We start from the raw sequence: 18,764 nt of genomic DNA on the forward strand, positions 1-18,764 counted from the left end.
GGGGGGGGGGGAAGAACTGTATGCAGAAACCTTCGGTTCAAGAACCCCAAATCCCTAAAAAAATTATTTACCTTACAATGAATTGAAAGGATGTTCACAGTCCCTGCATTATTATATGTAACAGCTATAACAGTAGCTCCTTCTTCCTCAATGAGACTGATAATGTCAGATAGTGCAAACTTCATGTCCAACCCTGAAATTAACTTCATGTCCAACCTCATATTCGAATTAGAATCTATTATATTTAGAACTGGGGATATCGTTTCGCTTGTCAATTTACTAAGTGCTTCACTCTCCCCTTCTAGTTGCATCTTCCTCTGCTTGAGTTCCTCCAGCTGTCTTTGCAAATGTTTTACATATACGGTAGCTAGCTCCACCATGTCCGGTGTCGACATCTACAAGAATCCATGCATATATCCATGTAATTAATGCAAAATCCATATTCATTTCATGTTAAAGCAAAGTTAAGGACATCAATGGTTAGGATTCCAAATAATTATGAGCATAATCTGATAGGAAAGAGAGATGAGCAAGTTACCTTAGTCGGCTGAGGAGGAAGGAGAGAAAAGGACCCTGGATAAGAGATTTCTCATGTTCCATCTTCGTCCTCTTTCCATCAAATTTCGATTCATTTCTTCCGGATAATGAGCTCATGACAAGACTGTGATGAACCATAAGTTATAATTAAGAAACTAATTCAACCTCGTACATACTTACTTAGAGTTAAACCTTAATTAAGGAATAATTGCTGCTATGTCATATGCTTACTTGAAGTTATGAAATGACTGTAAAGAAGCTGCAGCGAGTTTTCCTTCATGTGCTTCGCCGTAATGAAGAATTGAGTGCCTGCGAAATTTCAAAACAGAATCGGCTTTGCACGTTAGAGATTACATTAATCCTTACACAACAAAAAGACAGACGAAAAGTTGAAAAGACTCAAAATGTCCAATCTCACACACACAAAGTTGTCTGCCGCTAATTTTAATTAGGTGGAAAAACAAAGCAAAGGCTGCCTCTTTTTTTGCATAGAGGTCAATGGGATAGGGCAAAGCAAGGATGCCCAACCGCTTTTGTTGAACATCAATGGGATAGGGCCATGCAAGCAATGACTACATGTTAGGATTATGGAATTCAAGCCACGTTTGGAAAAGCATCTTCACGTTTAATATTTTCTTTTTAAACTATATGATGTGAGGAAGCACAGAAGGGTGTGACAATTTGAACCTTGATTCTCATTCTTCTTAAAGAAGATAACAACCGTCAAGCTTGGATTATTAAGCTTGGGTAATGGGTGTTGGTTTTTATTGGATGATTGCACGGCTCTACCTGGCTTTGTTTGTAACTTCCGGGAGCTGACTTCTAATGGTTTCCACTGGATGCTGATTAGCTTCTGGGTATGTAGTGCACATGGGAGCTGATTTTTCTAGTGGAAATCCGATTATTCTCTTGTTATTTTAGGTACAATACGCAAAACAGCCATGGTGGGGATATGTTCCGCAGGGATGTAAGTGAGTTATTGTTATATAGAGACCCCGCAGGTATCCAATCCGATAATAGAGGATTAGGATACCTTATATTCGGTTATGGGTTGGATTAGGATAAAGTTTTTAAAAACTGACACAGTTTCAAGTATCACCTTTAGCATACCCTAAACCCAAACCCAATTATATATAATGTTACCAAAATTTTAAATTTTGTGAGATTTGAACCTTTATCTTCCTTAACACAATTTTTACAATCTCAACCAACCAATCGTTTTTTAAACTAATAAATGTAATATTAGTTTATATTAGTTGAACAATGGTGCAAACTTAAATATGTAAAATTTCATTACTAGTAGGGATTGAACTCATAGGAGACTGAGAAACACTCTAAGTTCATCAATTTTGCCAACTTAAACAGGTATTTAATAGATTCGAATAATTAATGGATAGTTCTTTATTATTAGGATTTGGTTTTGAATAGTATTTTACAATTTTATACGGATTTTAATAGAGTTTGGATATCGTGATAGCTAAACGGTTTCAAATTAGGTACCTCAACAATAGCATGTACCCTACCCGTTTATATCTCTTGCTTTCAGGTCGAGTTGGAAACAATTATATTAATATTAAGAAAATTTTTTTGCAAATAATTCTCTCTTGTTTCATGAATTTCACACCATTCTTGAGACATTAACTTAAAATTCTTTAAAATGAAAATTTTAAACTCTAACAGTTAAATATCCATCTTGAGCTAAGACTTTGCTAATAAAGCTAATTACATTAAATAGACTAAGGCTCTTAAGAAACTATTTGTACAAATATTATTACATTAATTGACAATTAATGTGATGATTTTAAAGTATTAAATGAAAAGGTGTCTCATGTCACGGATCCTACAATAGTAAGAGATGTAGTGGGTTTTGAGTACATAAACATGGGTCTTCTTTCACTTGATATGCATGTTTTTTAGGTTAGAAATATAAGGTCGTGACAAGTGGTACCAAAACAGACCTAGATCTTCACTGATGTAGGACCCCATAAGAGATATTTGGTCAAGATAGATCCGGATCAGTGTAAGAATCCCTCTCCTCAATAGATTTCTCTCTTCTATGAGTAAAGAGCTTTCAATAATTGAGTGGGTAGAATGTCATGGAGATCATATGTTGTCAATGTCACGAAGATCTTATGTTGTCATAAGTTACTCACCTACATCTCAACTTGAGAAAAACATCGAAGACATACATTAGCATATAAATAATCTCTTCCTAATTTTGTCCCTTTTTTTTTTTGTTCTTGGGTAAATTAATAGCAACAATCTTTAAAGGGAAAAGAGTTATTCTCTTCAAAGTTGGAAATTAATCAAGGCATTTTGCTTGAAACAACCAAACACATGTGCTTCTTATGTTATAATCTATTCTGAATTCAGTGACTATTGTTTGAGAATATTCTCATTTCTTGAAAGGGAAAAGTTATTCTCTTCAAAGTTGGAAATGTTGCTTGCTAAATTACCAACATATTTATTTTTAAGATTTTCTCAATTTAGCAAAAAAATCATGCAAGTGCACATGATCAACAAGTACTATAGTTATAAGAGAGTATCGTTTCCCAAAGGAGTTGGTTCAATAATTGTTGCTAAATACTAACATTAAAACAAACCAATTTTATCCAAGTAAATCAAGATTTAAGAATTACAATAAAATTTAAACTTAACTATCTATAGTTAAACTAAGGATTGCAAGTAAAATTTAATGAATAATCAATGGATTAAAACCTAGGACTATGGTTTCAGCTAACACTACAATTGGATAATAGATTGGTTAATGACCTACTCTTTATAGAAATCCATGCTAGTCTAAGATTCACTAATTTAAATGATTCCCTGTTGAGATATCATATAATTATCTAAGTCAATTTACCCCTATATGTCTATAAAGAAATAAATCAAGCGAAGTACCTTCAACCTAAGTCCTAGTAATAGACTATGTGTGATTAATAGGTGTACGTTTACCCTATCAATTTATCACCCACTCAACTCTTGAAATGAATGAACACACATTATCCAATTTTAGGTCTATTTAGATTATCTTTGTCAAGCATCATTTAAACACCTAATCTCGTCTTGTTGGTGATCAATCAACAAAAGAGGAAATAAATATAGAATTGAATAGACATAAGTAAATTTATAAAGAGTATTTTACAACCAAACCCTCATATCCGATCTACATATTAGCATCTTCCATAATCCTCAATAGAAAAATTTAGCTCAACTATTTATAACTCAATTTAGTATTTCCAAAAAATAATTCATTTCTACAAGAAAGTAAATGAAAACAGAGAAAAATAGAACTAGTGAGAGAAAATGAGCTGATGTAGATTATTAAAAGCCCAAAAAATCCTTGATTCCTCTCCTTTTCTTTTTGTAGAAAACCTCCTCTTTTCTTCTACTAAAACCTGCTATCATTCCCTTTTCAGCCCTAAAAGAAGCCTATTTAAGCCTCTCCATGTAGCCCTCAGATCTTTCAGATCGGAGGGTGTAAAAATCTCCTAATCTTACGTGGCAGTGCTGCGGTGCCATGGATTCTGCCTGGAGTGCTTATTGCCAGACCTGGACAACACTGCAGCGCTAGGAGCTTGGAGTTGCAGCGCCGTGCTTGCTGTTTCATTCCTTGCTCCTTCAGCTTCAATGCTTTCCCCTACTGCAGTTCAGTCACTTCCCGTGTGATTTTGGTCATGATCTAATCAAAACTAGTCGAAGTGATCGACATAAAAGTTGTAGGTCTTTTGCTTAGCTTTTCGATGATCCAAAAATCACAACGATCAGGCACCTGTAACTCGAGTTACGCTTAGAAAACCACAGCTTGTTCATCACACATATGCAACAATCCACCCTTTGCACAATTCACTGCTACTTCAGCCCCTTTCATTCATGGACCTTCAAAACAACGGATTAAATCAATAGCAACTATAATTAAACATTTTAACACATAAATGAACTAAACCAACTAAAATTTAATTTACTCGACAAGCTTTTATTTAATTAAAGAAAAAACAACTAAAACAAACTACACCTAAAATTTTAGAACTTAACTCTTTAAGCTCCTCAAATATGACAAGATAACTCTATGTAATAGAGTTATCAGGAAATCAGGGAATTTTGCTTGAAACAACCAAACATGTTTGTTCCATATGTTATAATCTGTTCTAAATTTACTAGCTGTTGTTTAAGAATATTCTCATTTCTAGCTAACTAGGTTGTCCAAATTAAATAATTGTAGGAAACAAAGTCCGACAAAACTCCAATTGTTTTCATCCTACCGACGGCTAAAAATAACCAATATGTCAAATACATTCAGCTGGTGCGACTTAGGCATCACCAATTATATTAATATTAAGAATATTTTTTGGTAAATAACTCTCTCTCGTTTCATAAATTTCACATTATTCTTAAGATGAGAACTTAACAACCTCTAAAACGAAAATTTAAAACTCTAACGGTTAAATATCCCTAGTGAGCTAAGACTTTGCTAAAAAATATAATTACATTAAAAACACTATAAGGCACTTAAGAAACTATTTATACAAATATTGTTACATTAAATACATTAATTGACCATTAATGTGACAATTTTAATGTATTAAATGAAGATGTGCCTCGTTTAGCTCATTCATTAATTACTAAAGCAATGCTATTATGTTATTATTTATTTTTGTACAAAAATTGTAACATTAGTTAATACTTCTTAATCTAATCAAACTAATTCCAATATTTTCCATTATACCTGAGCTAAAAAAGGCCAAAATGTCAAAAAAAAAGTTTCATTAATTGTAGGAAACAATTATATTAATATTAAGAATATTTTTGGATAAACAATTCTTTCTTGTACCATAAATTTCACACCGTTCTCAGAATGTAAACTTAAAATTCTTCAAAAATAAAAATTTTAAACTCTAACAGTTAAATATTTCTGTTGAGCTAAGACTTTGCTAACAAATATAATTACATTAAATACAATATAAGGCACTTAAGAAACTATTTATACAAATACTATTACATTAGTTGAAAATTAATGTGATGGTTTTAATGTACTAAATGAAGATGTGCCTCGTTTAGATCATTCATTAAGTAGTAAAGCATTGCTTAGGAAAACTCTTAATGCTATTATGTTATTATTTAAAGGAAATTGTGAGAGATAATCTTTTTCATAAGCTCAATTCAAAAATATCATTCATTATAATTTTAACTATTTTTAGTCAATTTTTTATATGACTAGACAATAATGCCCTTTAAATAATTTCAGACAAATTAAAACGGTTTTAATTTTCTCTATCCTGCCATCCAGACAAAAATTTCAAGATTAAATCATAATTTCTCTCTTACCAAATATTATCTATCTCGCCATCCAACTCTTTTTCACCTTCCCGAAGAGCAGAGATGACATCAAGCTCTTTCTTATTTCATTTTATTTTTTTGGCTGGTGGGTCTTGGGGTTCTCAAGGGTGATGAACAGTAGTTTCGCTCTTCTATGGTGATTACAATCAGCATGATAAATGTGATAACTGGATGCTTTCTAGTGATGACTTGCTTCGAAACGTGCGCTACAATGGAGATGTCTGTGTTGATGAGTTGGATCAAATTGATTAAGATGATGGGTTCAAGGAGAAGGAACAGCTAAAGCATGTTGGATGGGTTTTATGGTGATTTTTGTTGTGTTTGAGATTGAGATGATTGTTAAACATGTTTGCTGAGGATTTTGTTTCTTTTTATGGGATTTTGAGTTAGAATTGTTCAGGAAATATTCTGTAAAGAAAGCATATTTTGTTTTTGCATAAGGGGAGTGAGCAAGGCCCTCCCGATAGGGATATATTTTGTCTTGCTATGGAGGGTTATAAAATTTTGTAACTTCTATTTTATAAAATGCACAATTTCTTGGCTTAGCAAAAACAAAAAAGTATGTGTTTTAGGTTCTTGGGTTTATTGGTTTATTCATAGAACCCTAAATATGATGAGTTGAAATTGAGTAAACATATCTGTACATTAAAACACTGCATGACTTTGACAACTTAAACCTAACTGCGAGCAAGCAAATCAATTGGTTATTAGATATTGCATTACTGGTTTTTAGGCATTGTGTCACTAGTTTTTAAGTATTGCGATATTGGTTTTTAAGTATTACGTGCCTTAATAATTGCGTGACTGATTTTTAGGCATTGCGTGACTGATTTTTAAGCAGTGCCTAAGTCACACAATGCCTTACTAACTAGTCTAGCAATACTTTACTAACTAGTCACGCAATACCTTACTAACCAGTCACGCAATGCCTATCAACTAATCATACAATGCCATATCAACCAGTCACATAATGGCTAAAAACTAATCACGTAATGCCTAAAACTTAGTAATGCAATGCCTAAAAACTAGTCACACAATGCCTAAAAACCGATTACATAATACCTAAAAATCACCAAAACTACTAAATTTTATTTAACAAAAGCAAAAACTTCAAACGATACACCATATTCCATTTAACAAAATAATTAACAAATATGCCTACTTGACAGAGAATGTTCAAAATGCTTAAAAGTTTTTTCTTCATATATCAAAAATCACTTCAAAATGCTCAAAACGCTCAAAGTATTTCTTCTCGTATCAAAAACTACTCCAAAATGCTCAAAATGCTTAAACGTTTTTCTTTCTGGTAAATAATACTCTAGAGATGAATGGTCTGACGAGAAAAGCTCAAAGGATATTAGTCGGTTTAAGACGTGGATCTAAACATATGGGTCGATTTCATTAAAAGTAATTTTGTTTAGAATTAATTTCTCTTAGCTAAAATTAATTAAAATTATATAAAGAACTATTTTCAAAAACACCTTATGTATGAGGGGTATTTTTGAACAAAACCCCTATTGTTTATATGGAATACCAATAAAAAATTGCTTTTACAAGCATTACTCCTTGTGCACACAAATTTCATGTCAAAAAATTAGATTAACAATTTTTATTTATCAAATCAGGAATCATAGTTTTGAAAATTCTTTAAAATAAAAGAATAACTTTTTGTTTTAAAAATAAATAAATAAATTTTAATTAATCTAATTTTGTGATTTTGAAATAAATTCTTTAGTAATTATTATATGACTAATTTAAACGATCTCATCAAATTTACATGATGATACATGATTTTGTTGTTAAAATTCACATGACAATACATGATTGGTTTTTGAAAAATTTCGCTGTAGACCATTTATTGGCATTGGGAAGACTGCCAACTACCAATTATTTCTTAAATGGGGATGGTCGACTTCATAAATGCTGGCCCAAAGAAAAGAGTATTCAGTCCCTAAATGCAACCAAAAGTTAGGTTTGATATAATGATTGTCTCACCCCCCAAACCCACTCTTTAAATTAATTAAATTATAATCATATATTTATATTAAATACAATAATTGTTATGAACTTATGTTAAGATAAAATACTATTTAATTTGATAATTTTATAAATTATTTTTAAAATACTCATAATTGTTTTTTTAAAGTTTCATTATTTTTTAAATGATCAGAGCACCGAAGTCAAATCAAATTAACATAATAAAAAATTCAAGACTCGATCTTAAAATTTAAATCTTACGCTTAAATTCAACTCCAAAAATTCAATTTCAATTTCAAGTTTGAACTTCGATATCAACTCAAATAATAAATAATCTTTTTGTTATGTGTGACAAAGTTTGGACCTTTTGGTTTTTAAGGTGTAGATGTTGGGGAGTTACTTTGGTCATGCCTAGAAGTATAAAAGAACTGGTGGTGATATGGAATTCTTCATGCCTCAATAATGGAGATAAAAGAATTTGGGCGTCGAGCCCTTTCTCCATCTCCTGGACCATATGGCTTTTTCCAAATGATGTATTTCAAAATGCAAGCTGGGACAACAAGCAGGTATGGAACCTTATTCACTTGCTAACAGCAACATGGGCAAATGCTAATTGGCCCTCTCAGCATGGATCGATTTTGGATATGTACATACACCCAAGTTGTCCTACTACCCAGACAAATGGACCCAAGACGAGAATTGCCATTAATTGGAAAAGACCAGTTGGAAGGACTCTTAAATTCAATGTTGACGGGGCGGCCAATAACAGTACAAGGGATGCAGATATTGGAGGCATTCTAAGGAGTGAAAATGGAGTGGTGCAGGCCAGATTCTCAAAAAAATATTGGCATTGGGGACTCAAGTCTTGCAGAACTTCTTGCAATTCGCGAAGCTTTCATTACCTTTGCCTCCTCAGCCTGGGTTGGAAATTTCTCACTTGTCATTGAGATTGATTCTCTAAATGTCGTGAAGTGGATCAAAAGTCCAAATGACGCTCGTGAAGACTCAGAAAATGAATTTTACACTTTGAGAGCTTGAAGAAGATGATTAGTGATTGGGAAATCTGTCATACGCTAAGGGAAGGAAATAGAGTGGCTGACAATTTGGCTAAAGGGACAATTCGAAGGGCCCCAGATCTACTGGAGACCAGTGATGATATCGAACATGGGTTGGCAATCGATACAGAGTAAGCTCTTCTAAATTTATTCCCTAGGTTGCATTTTCGGTTCTTGTTTTTTATGTTTGTGGAACTTCATCTACCATTGCTTATCTAGGTTGTAGTCCTTTTTGCGGTCCCAAAATGTTTATTGTGGTGGGGCTTTTGTTACTGGACGTTCTTCATTGCTTGCTATGTTGCTCCAGATTGGGTTTGATCTCTTAGGCAACCAGTGGCTTGCCTCCTGATTCTTCCTTTTCCTGCAGCCTATTGGATTTTTGTAAGCAGTAAGGAGCCACCTCACTAACTTATGTGGTAGTCTTTTGTAAATTTTTTGTGAAATGGATTTTATTCTGCCTTTTAAAAAAATAATAATAAATAATTCTTATTTTGAATTATTTTATATAGTAGTAAATATAACATTTTTTTTCTTTAATATAATTAAATTATTCAATGGGCACTAAATATTTCCACCCAATGTTTTCCATTATAAATGAGTATGATGTTGACTTTAAATTAACTTTAAAATTAAGAATTAGAACATTTGATTCGATAGTAAAAGTATGTATTTTCTACTCAAAAAGCAGGATCTAAATCTTTTCTTTTTGAGATAAAACAATTTAACTACTTCCCATATATCATGTGGTTTGGACACTCTGTATTATCCTTCTTTTTCCCAAGAATCTAGGACCAGGATCAAAACAGACATGGAAGGTCTTGCTAACCAACAAGACAACATGGAAATCATGGATTCTTCTCTATATTACAAGGCAGCAAGAGGGGAGATTGATGCTTTCAAGCAACATCCAAAGCCACTCAACCAATTGGTGACACCAATTGATAAGAACACAATCCTCCACATCCACATAACATCAAGATGCAGATTTCCCTCGTATCCATCTTACTATTACCGTCTTGTTAAAAGGGAAGTTCTTAGCTTCGATCACTCGGAAACAAGCTCAGTCAACTTCGTGAAAGATGTTCTTCGAATCTGCCCGGATCTTTTAAATCAGCCCAATGCCAAAGATGAAACCCTTTTGCACATGGCAGCTAGGCATGGGCATGAAGATATAGTGAAAATTATTGCTGAAGAAAATGAAAGAATTCTCCAGGAAGATCAAGAAGCTGCCAGGCTGATGCTGAGGATGGTGAACAAAGTGAAAGACACTGCCTTGCATGAAGCTGTCCGGTATGGTCATCTTGACGTGGTGAAGGAATTGGTAAAAAGGGATGGTGAATTTTCATATGGGGCCAATGATTGTGGTGAGACTCCACTTTACTTGGCTGCTGAAAAAGGATTTTCCATGGCTGTGGACCAGATATTGGAAGCATGCAAATCACCAGCTTTTCAAGGCCCTGGTGAGAGAACAGCCCTCCATGCAGCAGTTCTTTGCAAAGATGAAGGTAAAGTACTTGTTTGGCAGCAAGGGTAGATCAGATGCAGCCCAACTACCTATCAAATACCCTGCACATTTAGCATATTTTATTTCCTTTCAACTCTGTTGAGCAGGACCAGCAACTTAAAAGGCAAAACAGTTTGAATTTTCTGGATATATTTACACCTTTTGTTTGAAGTAAGTCAATTGCCATTCTCATCATCAAAGTTCATATGTCCAAGCAAAATCCTCTGTATCGATGAAGATCTTACCTTTAAACTAAAGATTATTATCCTAAACATAATACTTAAAAAGAAATCGAAAAAATTAATAAATTTTTTAAACTAAAATAACATTATTTCTTGATTTACGACAATCACATCAATATACTTTTTTATGAAATTTCATGTAGAAGTTAAAAATTACAAATAAATAATCTTTAAAATATATAAACTTTTGACAGCACATTTTACATTCCCCTTTGTAATTTTTTGTAGTTAATTTTAGGGAAAACAATAAATCATATTTGTCCATAATTAATTCAGTAGTGATTTTTTATTGGTTTTGCTTATTTTTCTTGTAGAAATGACAAGGAAAATAGTAGGCAAAATGAGATTTCTGGCCACAAAAGCTGATAAACAAGGATGGGTTCCACTTCATTATGCAGCACAATCTGGTTGTCTTGCCATTGTGAAAATATTGTTAGAAGCTGATACATCTGCAGCCTACATTGCCAACAAAACTGAGGAGAAGACCCCCCTTCATCTTGCAGCTCAAAATGGCCAAACATACACCATGGGGGAACTTATATCTCGTTGCCCAGGTTAATTTTCTTCTTTAATTTGTCCCAATGTTTTAGTTCCGGGTACAGTCTAACTAGACACAGATCAGTACATAATTTCTCTTAAAGTTATCTCTCATTGTGTAGCTCAAGGTCATGTATATACGTAGTCGGACCCAATTTCCTACAATTTTTGTTTCTTTTCTTTTTTTCAAAGCATTTGAATCTCAACAATTCATTCTTATGAGATGATACTCAATCATTTATTTTCAAACATTTCTTCAGGTTGTTGGGAGCAGGTTGATGCCAAAGGAAGGAATGTTCTTCACTATGCAGTTGCGAGTGACAACAAATTTGCAGTCTACACAATCTTAGATGATACATCCTTGAGCAATCTTATAAATGAGAAGGATAGAGATGGGAACACACCTCTCCACCAGCATGTCACTTCCTACAACTACTTGAAATATTTCATTGGTCACCCCAAAGTTGATAGGCATGCATTTAACAACAGAAATCTTAATCCTCTTGATGTTATTTTATCCCAAGATGGCCTTTGGGGAAATCAGGTAAGGCATATTTACCTGGTTAATGTTCTAATTAATTACGATTAGCTCATGCTAACTAATTTTAACTAATTATTCGATTTTTGGTATTAAAATTCGTGTGTCAATTTTAAATAAAAAAAAACCTGACTCAACTCAATTCAATTCATTTATACTCGTATGATCATATTCAATAGTAGATGTCGGATGAATTTGATTATATAGTATTATGCATTTCTTGGATTAAAGTTTTAAATACAAGTACTCTTATGGTTTAATTCCTAGATTTTACATGAATTAAGTATAATATTAAGTGGTCTTTTGGTCTCATTTTATCTCACACTCTTTTTGAAAATCAAAACAATACAATGTCACAGAAAAAATCCAAAAAAGCATTGGAAACTATGGGGACTAAATCTGGTCAGCGGATCGTGGACAGAGAAGAGAGCAGGGGAGAAAACAGCAGCCAAGCTGAAAACGAGATGATAGCTGTTATCAAAGAAGCAAGAGAGGCTCATTTGGTGGTAGCCACTCTCATTGCAACAGTCACCTTTGCAGCTGGTTTCACCTTGCCTGGTGGCTATAAAAGTGATGAAAATGACCCTGAACAAGGCCATGCAATCCTAACAAAAGATTTGGCATTCAAAGTCTTTGTTATTTCAGATGCCATTGCGTTAATGCTTTCTAGCTCTGCTGTGTTCTTCCACATGTTTATGGCACACGAAACCGACAAGACGATGCTTATTTCACTGTTTAAACTTGCCTTGAATCTAACCATCAATGCCATGGCTGCAATGGTGGTTGCATTCATAACAGGCACATATGCTGTGTTGTCTCATTGCTTAGGGCTTGCCATTGCAGCCACTGCCCTATGTTGCCCTTTCTTTTTTATTTATATATATTACCTTACGGGTAGACTTTTAGATAAGTTAGATTTGGCATCCATGTAATTAGAACACCAAATTAATTTAGTTATTATTGCGTTGCGTATCTGTTCGTGTCGTTGAAGTAGTCACTGTTGGTAGCAGAAAAACAGAGTATTTATAATGAAGTCTTCCTCTTTGCACTTCTCTTTATTTATGGTGGCTCTCAATGGGTAAATAATCGTACCATAGAAGGGAAGAGGAAACTTAGCCCCATATATATAATAAACCCTAATATAAGCCTCACATTAAAGGCTTATTAAGCCTATCATTAACTAATCACTTTAATATTAATTGACTTCTAACGCTTTTGTCTCACACTAAGGTTAAATTATCAGTTTGCTTGATTAAACTGAAATTACCAATTAATAGTAATCCACATAAGAAAAACCTTTAACATTATAGACACTTAACTCTATACTCAATTGGCAATGACCATTGAGGAATTAAAGATGATAAGGAGGTGTATGAAATTCTATATGTATAATTTTCTTATTTATGTACCAAGATTTAAAGAGAAAAAACTCAAAATCTATTGAACTCTCATGGTTTTGTAAGTATATCTAAATTTTTTAATGATGTTTTCACTCAGCCAAAGAAGCTCAGGATGGGCCTGCTATGCATCAGAGGAACAAAGTACAAAACAAAGGCATCCAAGCCAAAAGGAAGGCAGAGAATATCATCTAGGTAAGATTTTCATATCTATCCCCTAGCACTAAGAAGTCTCTATTAACACTTTAATCTGCTACAAGTTTATTAAAAATGATAGTTCTTGGATGAATAGTAACAGAAATGTTTTCTAGATTTCCTCCCCTTTCATATGTTAAAAAAAAGGTAACTAGTCCAAGCAATTCTTGGCAGAATGGCAGAAAATGAAAGTTTTCCCTTCCAGGTGATCAATTGTACCATCTGAAAAGTGCTTAGGATATCCAAACCAGATAGCCAAGAAATAAAGGAAATCCTGAGTAATATTATGGTGTACTTTTGGAACTTATCCCTGATCAATCCCTCCCAAGTATGCCTTATTCTAAAATTTCTGGATTCTGAAGGTAGCCATAATTTATTGTATCTGGGATGTTTGAATGTGAAAAGATGACTCCTTGAATAGAGCAGACTTAATCTTTCCCACCAGTTCCAACCAGTTTTCAATTTAAAGCAGCAAAACCTTAGCAAATTCTAGAACTGCAGAAGCCCACACGGTTTCTCTAATTTTATAATAACAACAAGGAGCCAGAAGGGTGCTAATTATCAGCCCACAGGCAGTAATAATTTTCAAGCCTTGACATTTTCTTTATTTCTTTGTAATTAGCATATCTAATTTCATTAGTAATTATCTTGTTAGTGCTACATTTCTTTTAAACATTGATATATACTAAGATATGTAATGAAGTGTCTTTATCTATTTAGGAATGAAATCCAATTTGCTCTAAATAGTAACAATCTTATTATTTCAGATTCACCTTTAATATCTAAGTCAAACAATTACAAATTTAATTACGAAATCAAAACCTAACAAGGATGGAAATCAAGCAAAATATAGTAACTATCATGCTTTAAAGGCAACATATCCAACCTGGGATCCTTGGTTTTAAAAATCACAAACCATTTTCTTTAATTGGAAGCAATCCTAACCATATTTGTTGATCTTTCCATTAACATTGAGGTGGTGATGAACATGATAATTACTTGATTAACTTACCTGGTCAGTTTTGTCTTTCCCTCTCTCCTCTCAAGCGCATATATATATATATATATATTCTCACTCTCAGAGAGCAATCTTTTTCTCTCAAAGTGATGCAAGTTCTGGGGTAGTTTTCGGCTGTTGGTGAAACGTCTAAACATGGCTTCCATCCTCTTTTACAGGGTCATGGAGAAACTGGATTCGGAGATTGGAGGGCTATAGAAGCAAGTTGGTCTAAAGGCAAAGCAGGGTTGCCATCCCCTTTTCAAGGTTCTAAAGATTAGTATTATATAATATTAAAGGAAATGAACATTTTCCAGGTTCTTCATATATCCCTGGGGGTACCTAAACTGATTGCCATTGCCATGTCCTAATTAGTAGAATCAATAAACAGTTAATTGTATTGGGATTCTACTCATTGGGACATAGGAATTGCAATCTTTTTTAGGTATCACCAGGATTTGAAGAACCTGGAAGGTATTCATTTCCTCTCATAGTATGTCATACTAATCTTTAAAATACATAGAAAAGCTTACTTCAACGAAAGGTCATAGAATTATTACTTGACAACGAAGGGCTTTCTTCAGGCTTGTTGGATGTAAATGCTGTCAATCGAAGCAATCTCTCTGCCCTTGATATGCTGTTGTTGTTCCCAAGTGAAGCTGGCGATAGAGAAATCATGGACATCCTTAGCGGTGCTGGAGCTTTAAGGGCAAGGGATGTAAACCTCTCTCCGATGGCCTCCTTGGACTCTCGAACCCTCTCAGAGACTAATCACTTACAACCAAAAGAGTTGGAGTACTTCAAGTTTAAGAAGGGCCGAGATTCACCAAGTGAAGCTCGCGGCACGCTCTTAATTATAGCTGCTTTGGTGGCATCTGCAACCTTCCAAGTTGCATTCAATCCTCCAGGTGGGGCGTGGCAAGATAATTATTTCCCAAACCAAAATGATAGTCATAGCGCCACCATCAGCAAGAAACATCTTGCAGGTTGGTCTATTTTGGGCACCTCTAGTGGAGTTTCATTTTCTTTATTTGCGGTTGTCAACTCAATAGGGTTGTCGGTCTCTCTTTACATGATCAAAGTCCTCACCAGCAAATTCCCTTTGGAGTTCGAGCTTGGATTGTGTATGTTGGCCATGTTTTTCTCATACAACACTGCAATGATAATTACTTCTCCAGAGGACGTGAGGGTGGTGGTCATTATTAGTACAGTAATCTTAACTTCAATTACACCACTTTTGAGCAAGTGGACACAAAGATTGATAGGGTGGATCATATAATTTACAGTGGAGAAAATCCATAGGATCATTTGAACTTTGAAGTACGGATTGCCAGTAATTTCATGAAGGCTGTAAAGTCTTGGATACTTTCCTTTGCTTCTCACTAGCCAAAGAACAGTGATCAGAAAAAGTGCAAGTAGAAGTTGTACTATTGCCACATAGCTTTATCTGATTGATCCTATAAGCCTTGTAAAAAAATTTAATTTCTCCTGAATCTTGCAAGGAAAAGCTATTATTATTATTATTATTATTATCAAATATATTGGCAGGTCTAGACTCTAGAAACTGTTTTACAAAAAGAAAAAATACATAGAAAAGCAAAGGTAGTGCCATGGAGTGGCAGGTTGTCCATATACCAAGGTCGGCTAATGATCGGACAGACCAGTTAGCTAAAGCGGGGGTCAATAGAGGGGACAATCTGCTGCAGTTCTATGGCTAAGGTTATGTGTGCTGTCATGCCAGAGGGGTCTGTGGCTAGGTGCTGTGCTACAATGGAATGCTGAGGAAAGGTATGGTATGAGAGACGTTGCAAGAATTTCACAGGGTACCAGTTGCTCGACCTTGTTTTAAATTTCTTACCCTCTTCTTCTTGTATATCCAGTTCCTATGTAGTAGTCATGGCGGTGTTCTTTTTTGTGTAATAGATTATTGTGTGGGGAAGTTGCGTGCCTGTGTTTCTGAGTTGTATCACCATTACTGGACATCAACGCAGCAGGTTCTCTGCCTGATTTATGTGTTTTCATTAAAATCATACGAAGATTAATTGTATGGAACCTTCAATGGAATTAGAACCTCTTGTTCAGCTTCCATCACTTTCCATGAAAGATGATCATGCTACAAATATTTCACCACCCAAAACCGCCTTGTCAGCAACTCCACTACTGCCAGCTACTCATGAAGAATTGCATTGCCAGTCTTTAATTATTAAACGTTACGTATCATGCGGTAAACCACGGTCTTGACATCTTATCTTAGGACAACTGGTGTTTTGGTTGTTCTTGTTTTCCATCAAGGTTTGTTCATGCACTGAGCTTCAGCTTCCATATGAAAACAAAAAGGGATTTTCTTCTCCTAATTGTTATCGAAATCTCTTGGAGGCCTCCCTTACACCACCCAAAGGGTAAATGGCCGGCCTTTCTCATCCTAAACCTTGGTTGTCGATTCTCTCCCTCGTTTAAGACAGTGGATGAACTGATCTTGAGATAAAATCTCACTTTAATAATGAACTGTATGAATACAAGAAGGATACAAAACAAGTGGGGTATATATATCTTCTACTATAACCCCAAAATTAACCAAAAATTGCTTTAATCTCTTCTATTGAACAAAGGGTAGATCCAAAATTTGAAGAGAATTAAAAAAGAAACTTCTAGGTAATGATTTGGATTCTTCTTCTATTGAACTTGCCTGCCCGCAGATTCAACTGCAACGATGAAAGTAAACTTAAGATGAAAGTAAACTCATGAATCAGGTAGGCAACGATGTACTTTTGAACCATTCGTAACTCAAGATTCAAGTCCAGTGCTGCGAACCTTTGCTATATGTCCGTGTCATATTTCCCAACTTGAAGTATTACTTTAGCGTTTTCAGGTTAACCAAGATTGACAGAAATTTGAGAGACGGAAATCAGCCATCCTAATACAATTGCTTCGAAGATAGTAAAAAATGATATTAGATTTGAGATTTGAAATTTGAGACATAAGATTTTGTGAGATAAGGTAAAGGTTTGTATATTAGTGGGCAATTTGGCGTTTAAAAAAACTAATTTTGTTTGATTGGCGTCAAAAACAAGCTAATTTTCTTGGGTTTCAAACAAGGGGAAAGTGATCAGAAGTTGTGGCTCGGGAAAGGAACGCCGAGAGAGAAACCCAGGAACTATCGAGGTAGAGAGGTGGTGCGGCTGGGTTCGAGTCTTAGAGTTGAGGCAAAATTGATCTTCCTAAGGTATATTTCTTCTTCATTTTGTATTTATATTTGTATTATTACAAAAATGTATGCTTTTTTTTTTAACGAATAAATTCTTATTTTCATTTCATTAAATTAAATACGAAGTAAAAATTGTTGTCTCATACATGATAAATTGAATCTCATTTTTCGATATTTAAACATAAGATTTTTAGATTGAAATTTATAAATTTTAACCGTTGAAATATTTTAAATGAAAACATTTGATTTACAAATTATAATTTGTTTTTAAAAAAGAGTGATCTCCCCTGCCTTTTAATATTATATCCAAAATGATTATTGTTCCAAGTGAGAAAATCCCAATCAAGAACAGGAAATTTGACATAATATTTCTAGAATAGAAGCAAAAAGCTAGAGGCATATATATTGTATACAAATATCAAATCTAGCAACGCTTGATATTAAAGAATTTGTAGTCTTTCTTACATAGTTAAATGACAGAAATGAGAAAACCCTCAAGCGAAATGCAGTCCCTCCTGTACAGTATTAAGATTATTTAGCAACATATCCAGCATGGGATCCTTGGTTTCAAAATCACAAACCATTTTCTTTAACTGGAAACAATGAAATACCCCATATTTTGATATGGTGATAAATAAAGTTGATCGAATGTAAATTGAGGTCAATTAAAATGTTTAGAAGTGATAAAAGACGAAAGGAGTAGTTTAGGATAAAATATTTCGCAAGTGAGAAAATAATAATAAAATAATAATAATTTTATCGGAGGAAAATTTGTGAGATAAAAGGCGATTTGGAAATCAAGTGAGGCATAATAAGGTATTTTGGGTACCAAGGAGACAAGATAAAATTTTTAGAATAAAATAATATTTTATTAATAAAATAATATTAAAATATTAATATTTAGTCGGATGTCGAAGTCAATCAAGAAGAAGGATCATATGGTTGATCCAAGTGGGGGAAAAGATGACAAGCCCGACTCTATAAAAATATTTATCATGACATACATGTGATGGATAGCATGTTTGCATGCTATGAAAGTCCCAAAAAATTTACAAAAGTCAGTATTGTACCTAGAGGTACAATAAAATTGATTTAAGCCTCGAACTAGATCAAATAGAGAATTTACGATAAAATTAAGAATTTTAAAGTCCCAGAATGGTTTAATATGGTGATTCGGAGTTCGAGGATCAATTTGGAGTCAAACTGAAATTTTCGCTATCTAGAGGTAAAATGGTCATTTGCC

The 18,764-nt window shown here is 34.0% G+C and overlaps 2 protein-coding genes and 1 long non-coding RNA gene across 3 annotated transcripts; 2 read left to right on the plus strand and 1 right to left on the minus strand.

Moving 5' to 3' along the window:
- On the plus strand, positions 9,565 to 12,785 carry LOC18586279 (protein ACCELERATED CELL DEATH 6). Its single transcript, XM_018129696.1, has 4 exons — positions 9,565 to 10,411; positions 10,967 to 11,206; positions 11,450 to 11,733; positions 12,087 to 12,785. The coding sequence occupies exons 1-4, from the start codon at positions 9,715 to 9,717 to the stop codon at positions 12,657 to 12,659; spliced, it is 1,794 nt and encodes a 597-aa protein (XP_017985185.1). The 5' UTR covers positions 9,565 to 9,714; the 3' UTR covers positions 12,660 to 12,785.
- On the plus strand, positions 14,501 to 16,333 carry LOC108663574. The gene is made up of 2 exons (XM_018128729.1): positions 14,501 to 14,583; positions 14,901 to 16,333. The coding sequence occupies exon 2, from the start codon at positions 14,951 to 14,953 to the stop codon at positions 15,593 to 15,595; it is 645 nt and encodes a 214-aa protein (XP_017984218.1). The 5' UTR covers positions 14,501 to 14,583; positions 14,901 to 14,950; the 3' UTR covers positions 15,596 to 16,333.
- Positions 16,788 to 17,513, minus strand: LOC108663719. The gene is made up of 2 exons (XR_001929730.1): positions 17,128 to 17,513; positions 16,788 to 17,018 (listed from the first exon to the last, which is right to left on the minus strand). It is a non-coding gene; the product is annotated as an uncharacterized LOC108663719 (long non-coding RNA).

Source organism: Theobroma cacao, chromosome 10, assembly GCF_000208745.1.
Source record: "Theobroma cacao cultivar B97-61/B2 chromosome 10, Criollo_cocoa_genome_V2, whole genome shotgun sequence".
NCBI classification, from domain to species: Eukaryota; Viridiplantae; Streptophyta; class Magnoliopsida; order Malvales; family Malvaceae; genus Theobroma; species Theobroma cacao.

Bases quoted from the DNA above. Each gene is read 5' to 3' on its own strand.
- LOC18586279 (XM_018129696.1), top strand. From the start codon at position 9,715: ATGGAAGGTCTTGCTAACCAACAAGACAACATGGAAATCATGGATTCT. The intron at 11,207-11,449 runs GTTAATTTTCTT...ACATTTCTTCAG, and splicing joins ACTTATATCTCGTTGCCCAG to GTTGTTGGGAGCAGGTTGAT. The intron at 11,734-12,086 runs GTAAGGCATATT...ACAATGTCACAG, and splicing joins ATGGCCTTTGGGGAAATCAG to AAAAAATCCAAAAAAGCATT.
- LOC108663574 (XM_018128729.1), top strand. From the start codon at position 14,951: ATGCTGTTGTTGTTCCCAAGTGAAGCTGGCGATAGAGAAATCATGGAC.